This window comes from Dama dama, chromosome 30 (genome assembly GCF_033118175.1).
Source record: "Dama dama isolate Ldn47 chromosome 30, ASM3311817v1, whole genome shotgun sequence".
NCBI lineage: Eukaryota > Metazoa > Chordata > Mammalia > Artiodactyla > Cervidae > Dama > Dama dama.
In genome coordinates, this window is record NC_083710.1 from 87,748,440 (window position 1) to 87,761,708 (window position 13,269).

General features: G+C 49.8%; 1 protein-coding gene across 1 annotated transcript in view; it reads right to left on the bottom strand.

Annotated features, from left to right (window-relative positions):
- Positions 1 to 13,269, bottom strand: part of COL4A1 (collagen type IV alpha 1 chain) — a 132,239-nt gene that overhangs the window by 47,487 nt on the left and 71,483 nt on the right. Inside the window, exons 3-10 of the mRNA XM_061133260.1 lie at positions 3,810 to 3,899; positions 3,682 to 3,726; positions 2,572 to 2,616; positions 2,403 to 2,465; positions 1,857 to 1,910; positions 1,699 to 1,725; positions 336 to 419; positions 189 to 251 (exon numbers count right to left, since the gene is read on the bottom strand). Coding sequence (XP_060989243.1) covers positions 189 to 251; positions 336 to 419; positions 1,699 to 1,725; positions 1,857 to 1,910; positions 2,403 to 2,465; positions 2,572 to 2,616; positions 3,682 to 3,726; positions 3,810 to 3,899 — 471 coding nt within the window. The remainder of the gene's footprint in view (positions 1 to 188; positions 252 to 335; positions 420 to 1,698; positions 1,726 to 1,856; positions 1,911 to 2,402; positions 2,466 to 2,571; positions 2,617 to 3,681; positions 3,727 to 3,809; positions 3,900 to 13,269) is intronic.

Below are 13,269 nucleotides of genomic sequence, written 5' to 3' on the forward strand. Positions count from 1 at the left end.
TAGCAACATCGTGAGTTTCCGGTGGACAGCAAAGGGACCCAGCCATACACGTGCATGGCGTCCCCTCTCCCCCAAGCTCCCTCCCAGCCAGGCCAAAGCGTTCATGCCATTCTATGAGTCTTCACACCTCAACACGGCTGTTCTCTGAACGACAGCCTCAGAGACAGACTCCCCGCTCCCCGACTTACCGGTGGCCCAGTGAATCCCGGGGGGCCGACAGGGCCTTGCAGTCCTGGCAGACCTGGTGAACCCTGTAAATCACCGAGAAAGAGGAATTAAGACGCAACCCAGGTGGAGACTCAGCTGGTGCTTGGAATCATTCAGCCAGTACTCACAGGTGCTCCCGGCTGTCCAGGAAAGCCTCTTTCGCCTACCAGCAGGGTCCCTGGTATATAGCCCAGAATCTCACCTGGATCTCCCTAGGGGATGGAAGACAAGAGAGTCACAAACACTGATGTTTATGGAAAGATACTGAACACCCGTGGAGGAGGGGGCACACACCGCCGCTGTGGGACCAGCCCAGGTCTGGGGTTCAGCCTCCGCCCATGCTTGGGATAAACCGACTGGCCGGCTCCCTGGTCACTCATCTCCATGACCAGCACGAGGACAGAGCGTGTGGACAGCTGAACGGAAGGATGTGGGGCGCTCCCCGTAATGGGCCCCGGGCAGGAGGGGATCTAGACAGGGGCCCAGCGCTGGTGGAAAGGCTGTGCCCACCGGCCGCTCTCGCAATAGAAGGGTCATCTTTCCGGACAAGACCCAGCGTGGCCACGTTCAGAAAGGCAGGGAAATGCGTTTTAGTGTCAATGCGGCCTGGCCCCAGCGCCCAGAGACTCGGGCAAACAGCAGGCTGAGGTCGACGGGGAGGTCCTTTTCAGACGAGGTAGACATTTACATCCGCAGGTGTGAAGGACTAAAGTAATAAAGCAGATGACCTTCCACACTGGAGGAGGAGGGGCTGGGGGCCACCCACCCCAGGGGTTGAGGCCTTAAGAGGAAGAAAGACTGACTCCCAGGAAGAAGGGAGACTGCCTCCAAAACCGGACCCACGCTCTTCCCTGGGTCTCCAGCCTGCATCCCTGCCATTCGGACTGTGGACTTGCGACCCTCAGCCATGCACCTCCCCAAAATAAGCAACCTACTTTATCTCAACATATTGCAATTATATATCAAAATACATAGAATTAGATTAATATGTAATCTAAATATTAGAATAATAAGTAAATATTAGAGGACAATGTACACTGTACTATGTATTATACAATATATAAAACATTTTACAATATTTTATATGTATTTTAATTCTCCCTCCCTCCCTCCACCCATCCTCATATGCGTGTGCTGTATACATATGGTGCACACCCCACTGGCTGTGTTTCTCTGCGGAGACCTGCTCACAGCACCGCCTGGAGCTCTGGACAAGGAGCTTCAGAGACCCACGTCTGTTACATTTCCCCCTCACACTATGCTTCCCATCACCGCTTATTTCCTATGAAGAAATGGACCTGGTGTTGAAGCTTTAGACTCTAAAATTTAAGTCTGTGTGCAGGACTTCAGTACTCTTTTAATGGAGCAGAGTTTAGGCAAACAGGTTAACAGGCAACCGGTCAACCAAAGTGGTTTAAAGTAGGTTTATTTTTTGTGGCATCTGTTTTACACAGACGCCTGGAATGAATGCAGTAAGATAAAACAATGTACCTTCATTCCCGGTAACCCTGGTGGTCCCTAGAAAAGAAAATGTTGGCATTAGTTTCGTTTTCCTCAAAAGAACATTAAGATATGGGCGGGGGGAAGGAAAGGCAATTGAATGAGAAGAGAAAAATGGTCACACCCTTATCAAACAACCCAATACTCACGGGATTTCCGGCGAATCCAGGCAAACCGGGAGGTCCTACAGGCCCTCTCTCACCCTGGGGACAGAGAAAGTCACTCTCGAGGGCCGCCAGGGCGACAGGACGTCATCCCAGAGGCCCCATCAGTTTCCCCGTCCTGCCCTTCAGGGACGCTACGTGTGCTGGTGGAAGCCGTTGTCTAAAAATTGCTATGAGCTGCACTGCACGGTGCTGCCTCGTGTTGGAAGAAATATATTTGAGAACACACTTAACAGGGACAAGAATTAACACTAGCATTTTCTTATTTGCTTTGGTAATAGACTAGAGGTGAGAAATTTCCTGGTGAAAGCAACTTTAGAATAAAAGTCTACAAAATAGAAAGGCTTAATGAGGTCTTCCCTGAACACTAAACGTGGGAAAACTGTTTCCTTACCAAAGAAAGATGTAACACAAGTCACTTCCCAACCGTGGCAACTAAACCTGTGTTCACAGGACAACTCTGCCCAACCGCTCCATGTGCAAAGTTAGATAAACGTGCACCCCGCGGGGAGGACCCAGCTCTAACTTTACCTTTGTCCCGTTGCATCCTGGAATACCTGGGGGACCCGGAGGACCGTCCTGGCCAGGAATACCCTGCAATTAACAAAATGAACCAGTAGACAAGTTAGGAAATCATCAATGCTACTGTAACACACATCAAACATCTCATAAAGGAACTGGAAGCCTTTTATATACATACAGGAAGTCCTGGGTTTCCAGGGTAACCAGGCACTCCCAAGGGTCCCTGTAGGGATGGAAATGAAAAGGTTTTCATTGGGTGCGGGAGAACCCCATTTTCTCCCACCGCACCCTCCTGGATAAGGATGTCAGACCCTCAATGCTGGCATTTGGAACATCGACCCTGAGCAGACAGACAGCTGTCCAAGGACCCAGCCCACGGGTGGGCTGGAGATGACCTGCGGTTTCAGTAGCAACTCTTCGTCATCAAACCCTGGTAATTAATTACTCCTAAAATCAAGGCTGCACACCCACAAGATAACTCTGACCTCATTTCATTCTTTGTAATTTCTAGGAGATGAAAGATAGATTGTACAAAGAGATGGGTGGGTGGATAGACAGGCAGATAGAGAGAGAGAGAATCTACAGCAAAATCTCAGACAGTTGGGAAGAAGTGGGTAGGCATAAATCAGTTCCCTGAGGGAAGAAAGTCAGAGCTCTTCCTGGCTGAATTCCAGATCTTCACTGCAGACAGTTACAATGTTATCCGCTATCTTCTGCCCCAAGGAGGATCCAGCAAGGCTGGACACACTTCCCCTTCCATGAAGTAACAATAACACAATTAAAATGTTTACATTTTACAGCATCTTCCTATTTTTCAAAGATTTTTCAAAGAGCTCCCTGCTCGCACATCCCAGGAGCGGGCATAGCAAAGAGAGCAGAGCGTGAAGAAGGAAGACGGAGCGTGGGTCTGAACACGTCCCCGCTTTTCACGCTGACCGAAGGCATCTTTGATGAAGACCTGGAGACGGGTCATCCCCGCCCCCAGTGAAATCCGCCCACGGGAACCCCTGAGGAAGGAGCACTGGGAGAAGCCAGGTGTCGAAAGGACAGGAAGTGAGCCCCTCGAGGGGCAGGCCTGGAGGAGGGGGATGCGGACCCGTCACCCTGGGGCCCGGCTCCCAGGGCAACCGCTGTCCGCGCCGAGGACAGAGGCGGACGGAGGGGCCCAGAGCAGGGGGGACGGGAGAGACGTCCCGGGGTGGTCTGGAGGCGGGCGGGGTAAGGGGTCCCCATTGCTGTATCAGAGCCCGCCCACAGGCGCGACCGACCCAGCGGCCCCTGTACTCACTCTCGTCCCTTTAGTGCCTGGCAGTCCGGGCTCGCCGGTGTCACCCTGGAAGGAACAGACACAACACGATGACCCAGACGATCTCAGGCCCACCCCCCAGCCCCCGCGCCCGTGACGGCCAGGCTCACCTTTTGTCCCGGTGGTCCCTGCGGCCCCTCGGGTCCTTGCATTCCGGGAAACCCGATGACCCCTTGTAACCCCGGGAGGCCTCTTTCTCCCTGCGGAGGAGGAGGGAGCCAGTGAGATGGAGGGCGGATCAGAGGGAGCAGAGGAAAGAGCAGAAATGGGCCTGGGTCAGCATCACCCCACATCCCGCCTGCCAGAGCGTCTGAGAAAAGATGCTGCCGGCTGCGACCCAAGTCGGACACGTCTCTGCTGTCTTTAAGCTCCTTTGAGGGCAGGAATGGCCACAGATGACCCTGGCCCAATGCTTTCTATATACTACACTCCAAATGCTAAGTAACTTGTTGGGCAAATAAAACAACGGAGAGTTGGGTTTTTGTGTTTTCACTAAATTGTTTATAACCCCCTTTGATGAGTGATGCTGTGCCGACAGACACGGCACTGAGATTCTGAGGGCAGACTCCATCAAGGCTTCCCTTCACGGCTGTGGAGGCAAAGCTCGTGGTCGGAAGTCTCAGCATCAGATGCTGAGACTTCTCTGTGCCATCAACAGATGACGGGCCTCCTGAGCCTCTCTAAAAACTGGCTTTGTGCAAAGGTAGAATCAAGGTTGAATTACAGTCTCTGCCCACGTGGAGAAAAAAGAAATTCAACCTATTTTTTTTAATAATGAATACTATTTGGTGCACACACGTGGCTGCGATTCAGAAAGACTGGGATGTTGGGCCTTGACGTGGCCCTTGAAAGATGAAAACAAAATTAATGCATGAAGAGATGGAAGAAGGTAATTCAGGCTGGACGGAACTAACAGGAAGAAATACAAGCGGGACAAGAACGTGGAGAGATGAGGTTCTACCGTTCGATCCTGGGAATGTGGTTTCCTGTACAGGCATCAACAACGCAGTGGCCTCATTAAGGATATTTGCAGAAAACAGCCACACTTAGACTGTCCATGGGAAATAGCCCCAAATGGGGACAGGAATCCAAGAAAACCTATTTTCTTCACAGGATATGGACTTTTTCATACCCAGGTGGCAGAGTGGTAAAGAATCTATTTCCCAATGCAGGAGACATGCGTTCGATCCCTGGGTCAGGAAGATCCCCTGGAGAAGGGAAAGGCAACCCACTCCAGTATTCTTGCCTGGAGAATCTCACAGACAGAGGAGCCTGGTGGGCTACAGTCCATGGGGTCGCAAAGAGTCAGACATGACAGCGATTGAGCATGCATATGGACTTCAACGCAACCTCATGATCAAACTGAGTAAGCATCTTTAGCCAGTTTTTAAAAATAGAAGGCACGTCAGAGATTACAGACAGGATTCCTTACTTCCCCCATAGTTACGTTAGTTCAAAGGGGAAAAAAAAACTGACAAGCCATACAGAACAAACATTTGCACACATGCTGAGTCGCTCCAGTCGAGTCCGACTCTCTGTGACCCCCTGGACTGTAGCCCACCAGGCTCCTCTGTCCATGGGATTCTCCAGGCAAGAATACTGGAGTGGGGTGCCACGCCCTCCTCCAGGGGATCTTCCCCACCCAGGGATGCAGCCCGCGTCTCTTATGCCTCCTGCGTGAGCAGAAGGGTTCTTTACTACTAGCGTCACCTGGGAAGCCACCTGGGGGTAAACACACAGTCACCCTCCCCAAATAGCACATTACCAAGAGCTACTTGAAGATTTCCAATGTTGCATAAATGAAAGAACGCAGAACAGAAACTCCCAGTCATCCTTCTTTCCAAACCGCTCAGAACTTGCAAGTCCCAGAACTTGCAGGAGAATTATGCACCTGTGCATTTTTAAAAACGTGTTTATGATTGTTTCTGGCTGCACGGAGTCTCCGCCGCTGCCCACGCGGGCTCCCTCCAGCTGCGGCGAGCGGGTGCTGCTCCCCAGCTGTGGAGCTCGGGGCTCTGACTGCGGCGGCTTCTCCTGCTGCAGTGCGAGGGCTCTAGGATGCCGGGGCTTCAGCAGTGGCGGTGAGCTTGGCTGCCCCCTGGCACGCGGGCTGTTCTGGACCAGGGATCGAACCCACGTCCCCTGCACTGGCAGGCAGATTCTTAACCACTAGACCACCAGGGAAGTCCCAGCATTTTTCTGAAAAGTAGAAATGTGGTTCTGAACAGAAGTCTCCATCCACTGGGCCTCCACGGATTGTGGGTGTCATTGGCAGGAGGGTGGAAACAGCGTGTAAATAAATGGGGAAGAAGCCTGTGATTTCTAACTCCACAGGATCCCATCAAACAGGACTAAGCGGGGGAGAGAAAGCCAAGCTCTGCAGTTTGGCGCAGCCGCCTAGACCAGCTGCATCCGGGGACCAACCAGGAAAAGCAGATGCAAACACACCCGGCCCTGCAGAGGCCTGGACACAGCGCCGGCTCGGCCTCCCTGGGAAAGGAAAACATTCTCAGGCTGAGACGTGTCCAAGGGTAAAGCTCCTTAAAGGCACTCACTCTTCATCTAAAACGACAGCAGACGCGAATGCCCAAATTCCTGGAGCTGGAGATGGACGGCACGCTGACATCAGATCAACCTCCTCCCTAGATTCAGATATGGGAAGATTCGGCCCCAAATAGAATTGAACTCCAAACAGCTGGCTGAAAAGTAAACGAACGTTGAATGGAGTGTACTCAAATAGCCTGGCATGTGATGGGAAGGAGATGTCAAAGGCACGTCGGCAGAAAAGCTTCCTAACGTGCGGGGTGGCGTATTTTTAGTACTTGGTTAACACTGGCAGCATCACCAGGAGGCCCAGCACAGATAAGATTTTATAATTCTCGTTTTCATCGTGGAAGGCATGGAGGCCCAGCGCCAGATTAGCTGATTCCTACAAGTTTCTCACTGAGTCAGCACCAAAACCAAAAATAGAAATGAGGTCAGTCTCTACCTCAGTCCCTGTTTTTTCTAGGTCACTAGAGCAAGCCGGTTCCCAGCAAATATTAAATAGCTTGCCCACAGCAAGTTCGCCCCTTTTATGTCCATTTCACAGATAAGGAAATTAGGACCCGATGTTTTACTGACGTGTCACATGTCACTGGCTGACCCCTGTGTGCTGCTGGGAACAGAATTCAGAAATCTGAATTCCCAAGTCCTGGCCTTCGCCGCAGAACGCATTCTTTCCCAAATGTCACCGGAACACTTGAGCAAGCCCCAGATCCCAGGAGTTTTGGAGTTAAGTAGCTAAAGAGGAAGTGACTCCTCCGCGGACATCGCTCTCGCCATCTCGCACATATTTTTTTTTTTAAGTTTCCTAGTCTTTTGTTCAGACACGAATAATCTAGTATCCCGCAGGTTATCCTGGGCACCAGAGCAGAGCAAACAGGCAGGATAAGAATTCGAACGGCTATACAATCAGCCGGGACACCGCACACGCTGCAGGCCGGCCCAACTCTCCCTCCGAGCTTTCAGCAAGTCTCCACGAGGGTCACGGGGAAAGCAGAGAGCTGGGCAGGCGAGGCGAAGGTTCTTCCTGTCAGTCCTTTCGAAGCCAGACTCGGCAGCGGTGAGCCAGGGCTCAAGGCTGAACGTGCACGGTGAAAATCAGCAAGAGGCAGGACCCCTCAGTCATCTCCTTCCCGCGATGTGCTGGAGGCAGGGTCCGAGAGGACCTGGGGGCCCCTGTGAGCCCCACTGTCACGGTTACCACGGCAGCGAGAACGCAGAGTGAGAAGCGTGTACCATCCTACACAAAACGATTTGAGACAACGGCCTTTAACAGTTTTACTCCTCAACATCAGGGCAGTCTACCACACTAATTTAAAAAAACCTTGTATACCAATCATGGAAGTGACTATCTTTCTATCTTCAAATGAGGAAATTCAGAATCTGAGAAGAGAAAATAGCATGCTATAAATAAGAAAGAATATAGCCATGGAGAATGATCTTGGTATCAAAATTAGCCATTCTAAATTAGGCATGAAATAGAGTTTCACGCATGGAATAACTTACAAGTTTTGTATCATACATTATCTAAAGAAGGAGAGAACGACAGAAGGAGATTTTTTTAAAAATCCATAAAACGTGGGAATAGAAGAGTTTTTTAAAAATAATATCCAATTATTTCCCTTCCTCTTAAAATACCTACAAAGTTCATGACTGAAATCCAACACTAGAATACATTATCCCCTTCAAATCTCAGTCAAACCTCCAAATACTAATAAAGCCCCCAGGATGGCGAGGCTGAAAAAGTGTGGCGGTTCTAAGGATAACATAGAAAACATCATCATCAATAACAAAAAAAGCTGAAATTAACAGGAAATATATCAGAATAAGCCGTCTTCAATCATCTGACACTCAGAGGCCCCATTACGCTTGTTTCAACAGCCAAAATGGGATCACTGTCTTTGAGCCGGACTTTGAATCATTTCCTCAGTTTTAAAATGATATGTTCATGGATGGTCACCATGGACTGATGGCCAAGGAAAAGTCCTGCCCGAGCCCTGGGCCCCCTCTCAGCCGGGGACCGACCGTGAGGGGCAGAACCGTCTACACGCGCTTGTTCACCCATCGGAAATCCGAACACAGCCAGCAAAGGGTGCTGACTGAGAGGTCCCGCAGTGGGCGTTCATCTCTCGGAAGTTAAGCACTTCACAGGCAGAGGTATTTCTCATTCATTCAGCGTTTGGCACAGACTTTGAAAGTTGGTGAATGGATGGCGAACTAACCAGCAGAATCACATAAACTTACGATGAGGGAGGACTTTATCTTCATGGCCTGAGAGCTTTAAAAGAAAATAAAATGGTTGCTGGGCAGGATGGAGTCCCTGGCCTCCCTGGCCCAATTTAAAGCCCCACGGGCACCATAGAGCCTGGAACCGCCAGCCAAAGAGGAAACAGGAGGAGAGGGCCGTGGGCGGGACGGGACACTGAGTCAGCTCTTTGGGGCCTTGAGATTTCAACGTCCAAGCAAGGCTGCGAATAATTGAGGGAATAAAAGTATGTGCATTTGGAGCCAGCGCTCACCAAGCCCTCAGTGCCGGGGAAGCGACTTCGGACCACGGGTCACAGTCAATGGGGGACTTCGGGGCTGAGCCAAAAATTCCACCAGCCTGATTCCTGGAGCCCAGCAAGATCAGACATCTGCAGGATCATTTCCTGAATGCCGATGCTGCTGGGAAAGTGGTGGGAAGGCAAGGATGGATGTCACGGGGTCATGGAAAAACTCCGGGACGAAGCCCCACTGGGCTTCATTCACACCAGGACACTGGACATCACGGCAGAAATCCCGTGACTGTTACAGGGGGAGGAGAAGGGGGACACACATGAGCAGAAGCCTGAAAGGGCCTGGTTTTCCCCAGAGGAAGACGAGAACAGTGATTCTCCTCTGCACTGCCAGACATACACCCGGAACCTTAAGAGAAGGTATATGTTGATCTAACGCAGACCACGTTTGGGGAAGTGAAGGATTAGGAGCCTGGGGTTAGTACATGCAAACTACTACATACCAGATGGATACATAACAAGGTGCTACTGGACAGCACAGGGAACTGTACTCAATATCTTAAGATAAACCGTAACAGAAAAGAATATGAAAAAGCACGTATATATAGCGACTCAACAATATATATATATATAAAGGAATCACCTTGCTGTACGGTAGACATTAACACATTGTAAATCAACCATACTTCAATTAGAAAGACTGAAAAATAGGCTGTCTGACTCTTTGTGACCCCATGGATATACAGTCCATGGAATTCTCCAGGCCAGAACACATCAGTGGGTAGCCTTTCCCTTCTTCAGGGGATCTTCCCAACCCAGGAATCAAACCAGGGTCTCCCGCATTGCAGGAGGATTCTTTACCAGCTGAGCTACAAGGGAAGCCCATAAAAATAGGCTACATTTCTTCAAATATAATACCGAAGGCTGTTTCACACGTCTGCTCTATCATTGTTGCTACTTCAAGCATTTAACATTTTAATATTAAATTGCATGCATGCTAAGTCACTCAGTCGTGTCAGACTCTTTGCAACCCTATGGACTGCAGCCCGCCAGGCTCTTCTGTCCATGAGATTTTCCAGGCAAGAATACCGGAGTGGGTTGCCATTTCCTTCTCCTGATATTATGTTAGGAAAGGGTAAAATCCTCTTGCACCCAGAGCACGGCTTCCTCTTGTTTATCTTCTTCCCCCGAGTGCCATTTTCTCTCTCCAGGTTCGGTGCCCTTTCACTCGAGACGGTCGGTAGGAGGACTCCTGGCGTAGTCGTCTCCGCTGGCTCTGAGGGGGATACGCCAGGAGCTGGAGCGGGGGTGGGGAGAAGAGCATTTCTGAGAGTCTTCTGGCCATGAGTGCATTCCCCATCTTTTCACACGCAGAGGATGAGAAGAGTCAGTGAGGTGTTAAAAAGGCTCCTGCGTCCACGGCCTTCATGTTCCGTAAGATCCAGCCTCTCTCCCAAGAGCCTCCTGGGCCCACTCAGTCCCTTCTCACCCTTGGGGCCGGTTTGGGCAAACAGACCCTACGTGGCCCCTCACCACATGCACCTCGACACTCCTCTCCTTGGCCATTGGCAGGCTAGTGGTGACGTGTTCTCACAGACTTCAGAAGCTGCAGATAATCGGGTTTGTATGAAAAGTGGTTTTTCCAGTAGTCATGCATGGATGTGAGAGTTGGACTGTGAAGAAACCTGAGCGCAGAAGAACTGATGCTTTTGAACTGTGGTGTTGGAGAAGACTCTTGAGAGTCCCTTGGACTGCAAGGAGATCCAACCAGTCCATCCTGAAGGAGATCAGTCCTGGGTGTTCATTGGAAGGACTGATGCTGAAGCTGAAACTCCAATACTTTGGCCACCTCATGGGAAGAGTTGACTCATTGGAAAAGACCCTGATGCTGGGAGGGATTGGGGGCAGGAGGAGACGGGGACGACAGAGGATGAGATGGCTGGATGGCATCACCGATTCGATGAGCATGAGTTTGGGTGGACTCTGGGAGTTGGTGATGGACAGGGAGGCCTGGCGTGCTGCAGTCCATGTGGTCGCAGAGTCGGACACGACTGACCTGAACTGAGCTGGACTGAACTGATGAGAAGTGGGACAGGCACGGTGGCGAGATTCAGGAGACGGAGTTGGCTGGGGGCACGGCAAGTGTCGGAAACCCTTCCTCTCTCTGCCGACACGTGCACCGCGGCTCCGACGCTGGGTCTCCGCCCCAGGGCTCTTGAGCAGACACTCCCAGCCCCTGGAGCTGAGTCCATCCAATGGACAAGGGCCACCCACGCCCAGCCAGTGGGTCAGCAGCTTCACGTTGCCCACTGACCCACCACTAGCATGGAAGTCTCCCCGAGAGGCCGTGTTCAAGGGGAGGTTCCTGCTGGATAAACCCCGATCTGGAAACATTATTTGCACCCATGATGAATTCTGGCACAATTCTAGGAGTTTCAACACTGCTGGGAAAGCTGGTTGCTAGGGCTAAGCTCGGGCTTCCCTGGTGGCTCAGAGGTTAAAGTCTGCCTGTAGTGCGGGAGACCTGGGTTTGATCCCTGGGTCAGGAAGATCCCCTGGAGAAGGAAATGGCAACCCACCCCAGCATTCTTTCCTGGAGAATCCCATGAATGGAGGAGCCTGGTGGGCTACAGTCCACGGGGTCGCAAAGAGTCGGACACGACTGAGCGACTTAACTAAGCTTAACTAACTAAGCTAAGCTAAGTGCTAGGCTCAAATCATACATAATATGAAACGAGCAGAGCACCAATCACAGAGGAAACACACAATAAATGTTATTGATTAGTCAACATTTGCCAAGAAATAAAACTGTAGATACTTTATGATCTACCAAAATCCACTCTGCATGTCACCTGGTGAGAAAAAAATAATGAATTGTAAAAAGTTCTTCACAAATACTTCTAAAGAACCATTCTTCAACCCAAGAATAACTTGAAGGAGCCCTGAGTGCCTTGTTACTATAAACAATTTAAAACTCTTCCCCCAAAGCCAGCTAAAAGCAAACAAACCTTCCAGCTTTGTTGATCCAGTGAAAAACTTACTAAAACGACAGGCAAACTTGAGGACTGACAAATTGTTGGTGGAAAAAAACTTCAAATTTTCCAAAGGTTCTTAGGACTCATAAATAAATTCCAGACCTTCCTCCGTCATTAGAGCCGAGTATCAGCGATGGAGGACAAAGATGAAAGCTGTCAGCAGTGGCAAGGGTCTTTAACGCAAATATTTTCTTCATTAATTCGTCTCAGGCTCTTTCTGAAAAAATTAGCCTAAAACACTTTTGTTAATTCTTACTCCAAAGCAGTAATCTGCTTAAAATATTTTAAGTATAAATATTTAAAGTCATTCCCCCAAGTAGTCAGCTTCCCAAATTAGAAAGAAAAGAAAAATATTTTGATAATGTTTTTCCAAAGTCTGGTGGGTGTATTCCATCAAATCCTGTGTATACAGTTCCAGTTCATCTTTAATTGATAGCTTCGTCCACTTTCCCATCAGACAGCAGAGTTGTGTTTCCACTGTGTTTCCTCATGCTCCGTCAACACATTCAAATTTAAATGTGAAGGTTCAGTGTCTCAATGGGTTTTCCTGTGGACCCCGGTCCAATCACCCTTCACTCACATCCATCCTCTTCTGGACTTCAGCCCAAGTCTGGGCTCTCAACCACCTCCCAGGCCGAAACTGCTCATTCGCTATCCCCCACCAGCCCTTAGCATCCCAGCACATCCGCGGAATCTCAGCCAAACATCCCTTCACTTGAGGTGGTGGCGGTTGTTTAGTGGCTCAGTCGTGTCTGACCCCTTGTGACCCCCTGGACGGCAGCACACCAGGCTTCCCTGTCCATCACCATCTCCCGGAGTTTGCTCAAACCCATGTCCATTGAGTCAATAATGCCATCCAACCATCTCATCCTCTGTTGCCCCTTTCTCTTTCTGCCCTCAACCTCTCCCGCATCAGGGTCTTTTCCAATGACTTGGCTCCTCCCATCAGGTGGCCAAGAACTCCTAAACACAAAGCAATTTGAAGACAACTTTTACACCTAATCTATCATATTAAGTTAAGAAACAGTAAAGGAGGCAGGAGAACATCATGAGAAACGCTGGGCTGGATGACTCACAAGCTGGAATCCAGACTGCCGGAAGAAATATCAACAACCTCAGATATGCAGATGAAAACATCCTAATGGCAGAAAGGGAAGAGGAACTAAAGAGTCTCTTGATGAAAGTGAAAGAGGACAGTGAAAAAGCTGTCTTAAAACTCGACATTCAAAAAACTAAGATCGTGGCATCCAGTCCCATTACTTCATGGCAAATAGATGGGGAAAAAGTGGAAACGGTGACAGACTTTATTTTCTTGGGCTCCAAAATCACTGCAGAAGGTGACTGCAGCCATGAAATTAAAAGATGCTTGCTCCCTGGAAGGAAAGCTATGACAAACCTATACAGATATCAAAAAGCAGAGACATCACTTTGCCAACAAAGGTCCATAGAGTCAAAGCTATGGTTTTTCTAGGAGTCGTGTACGGATGTGAGAG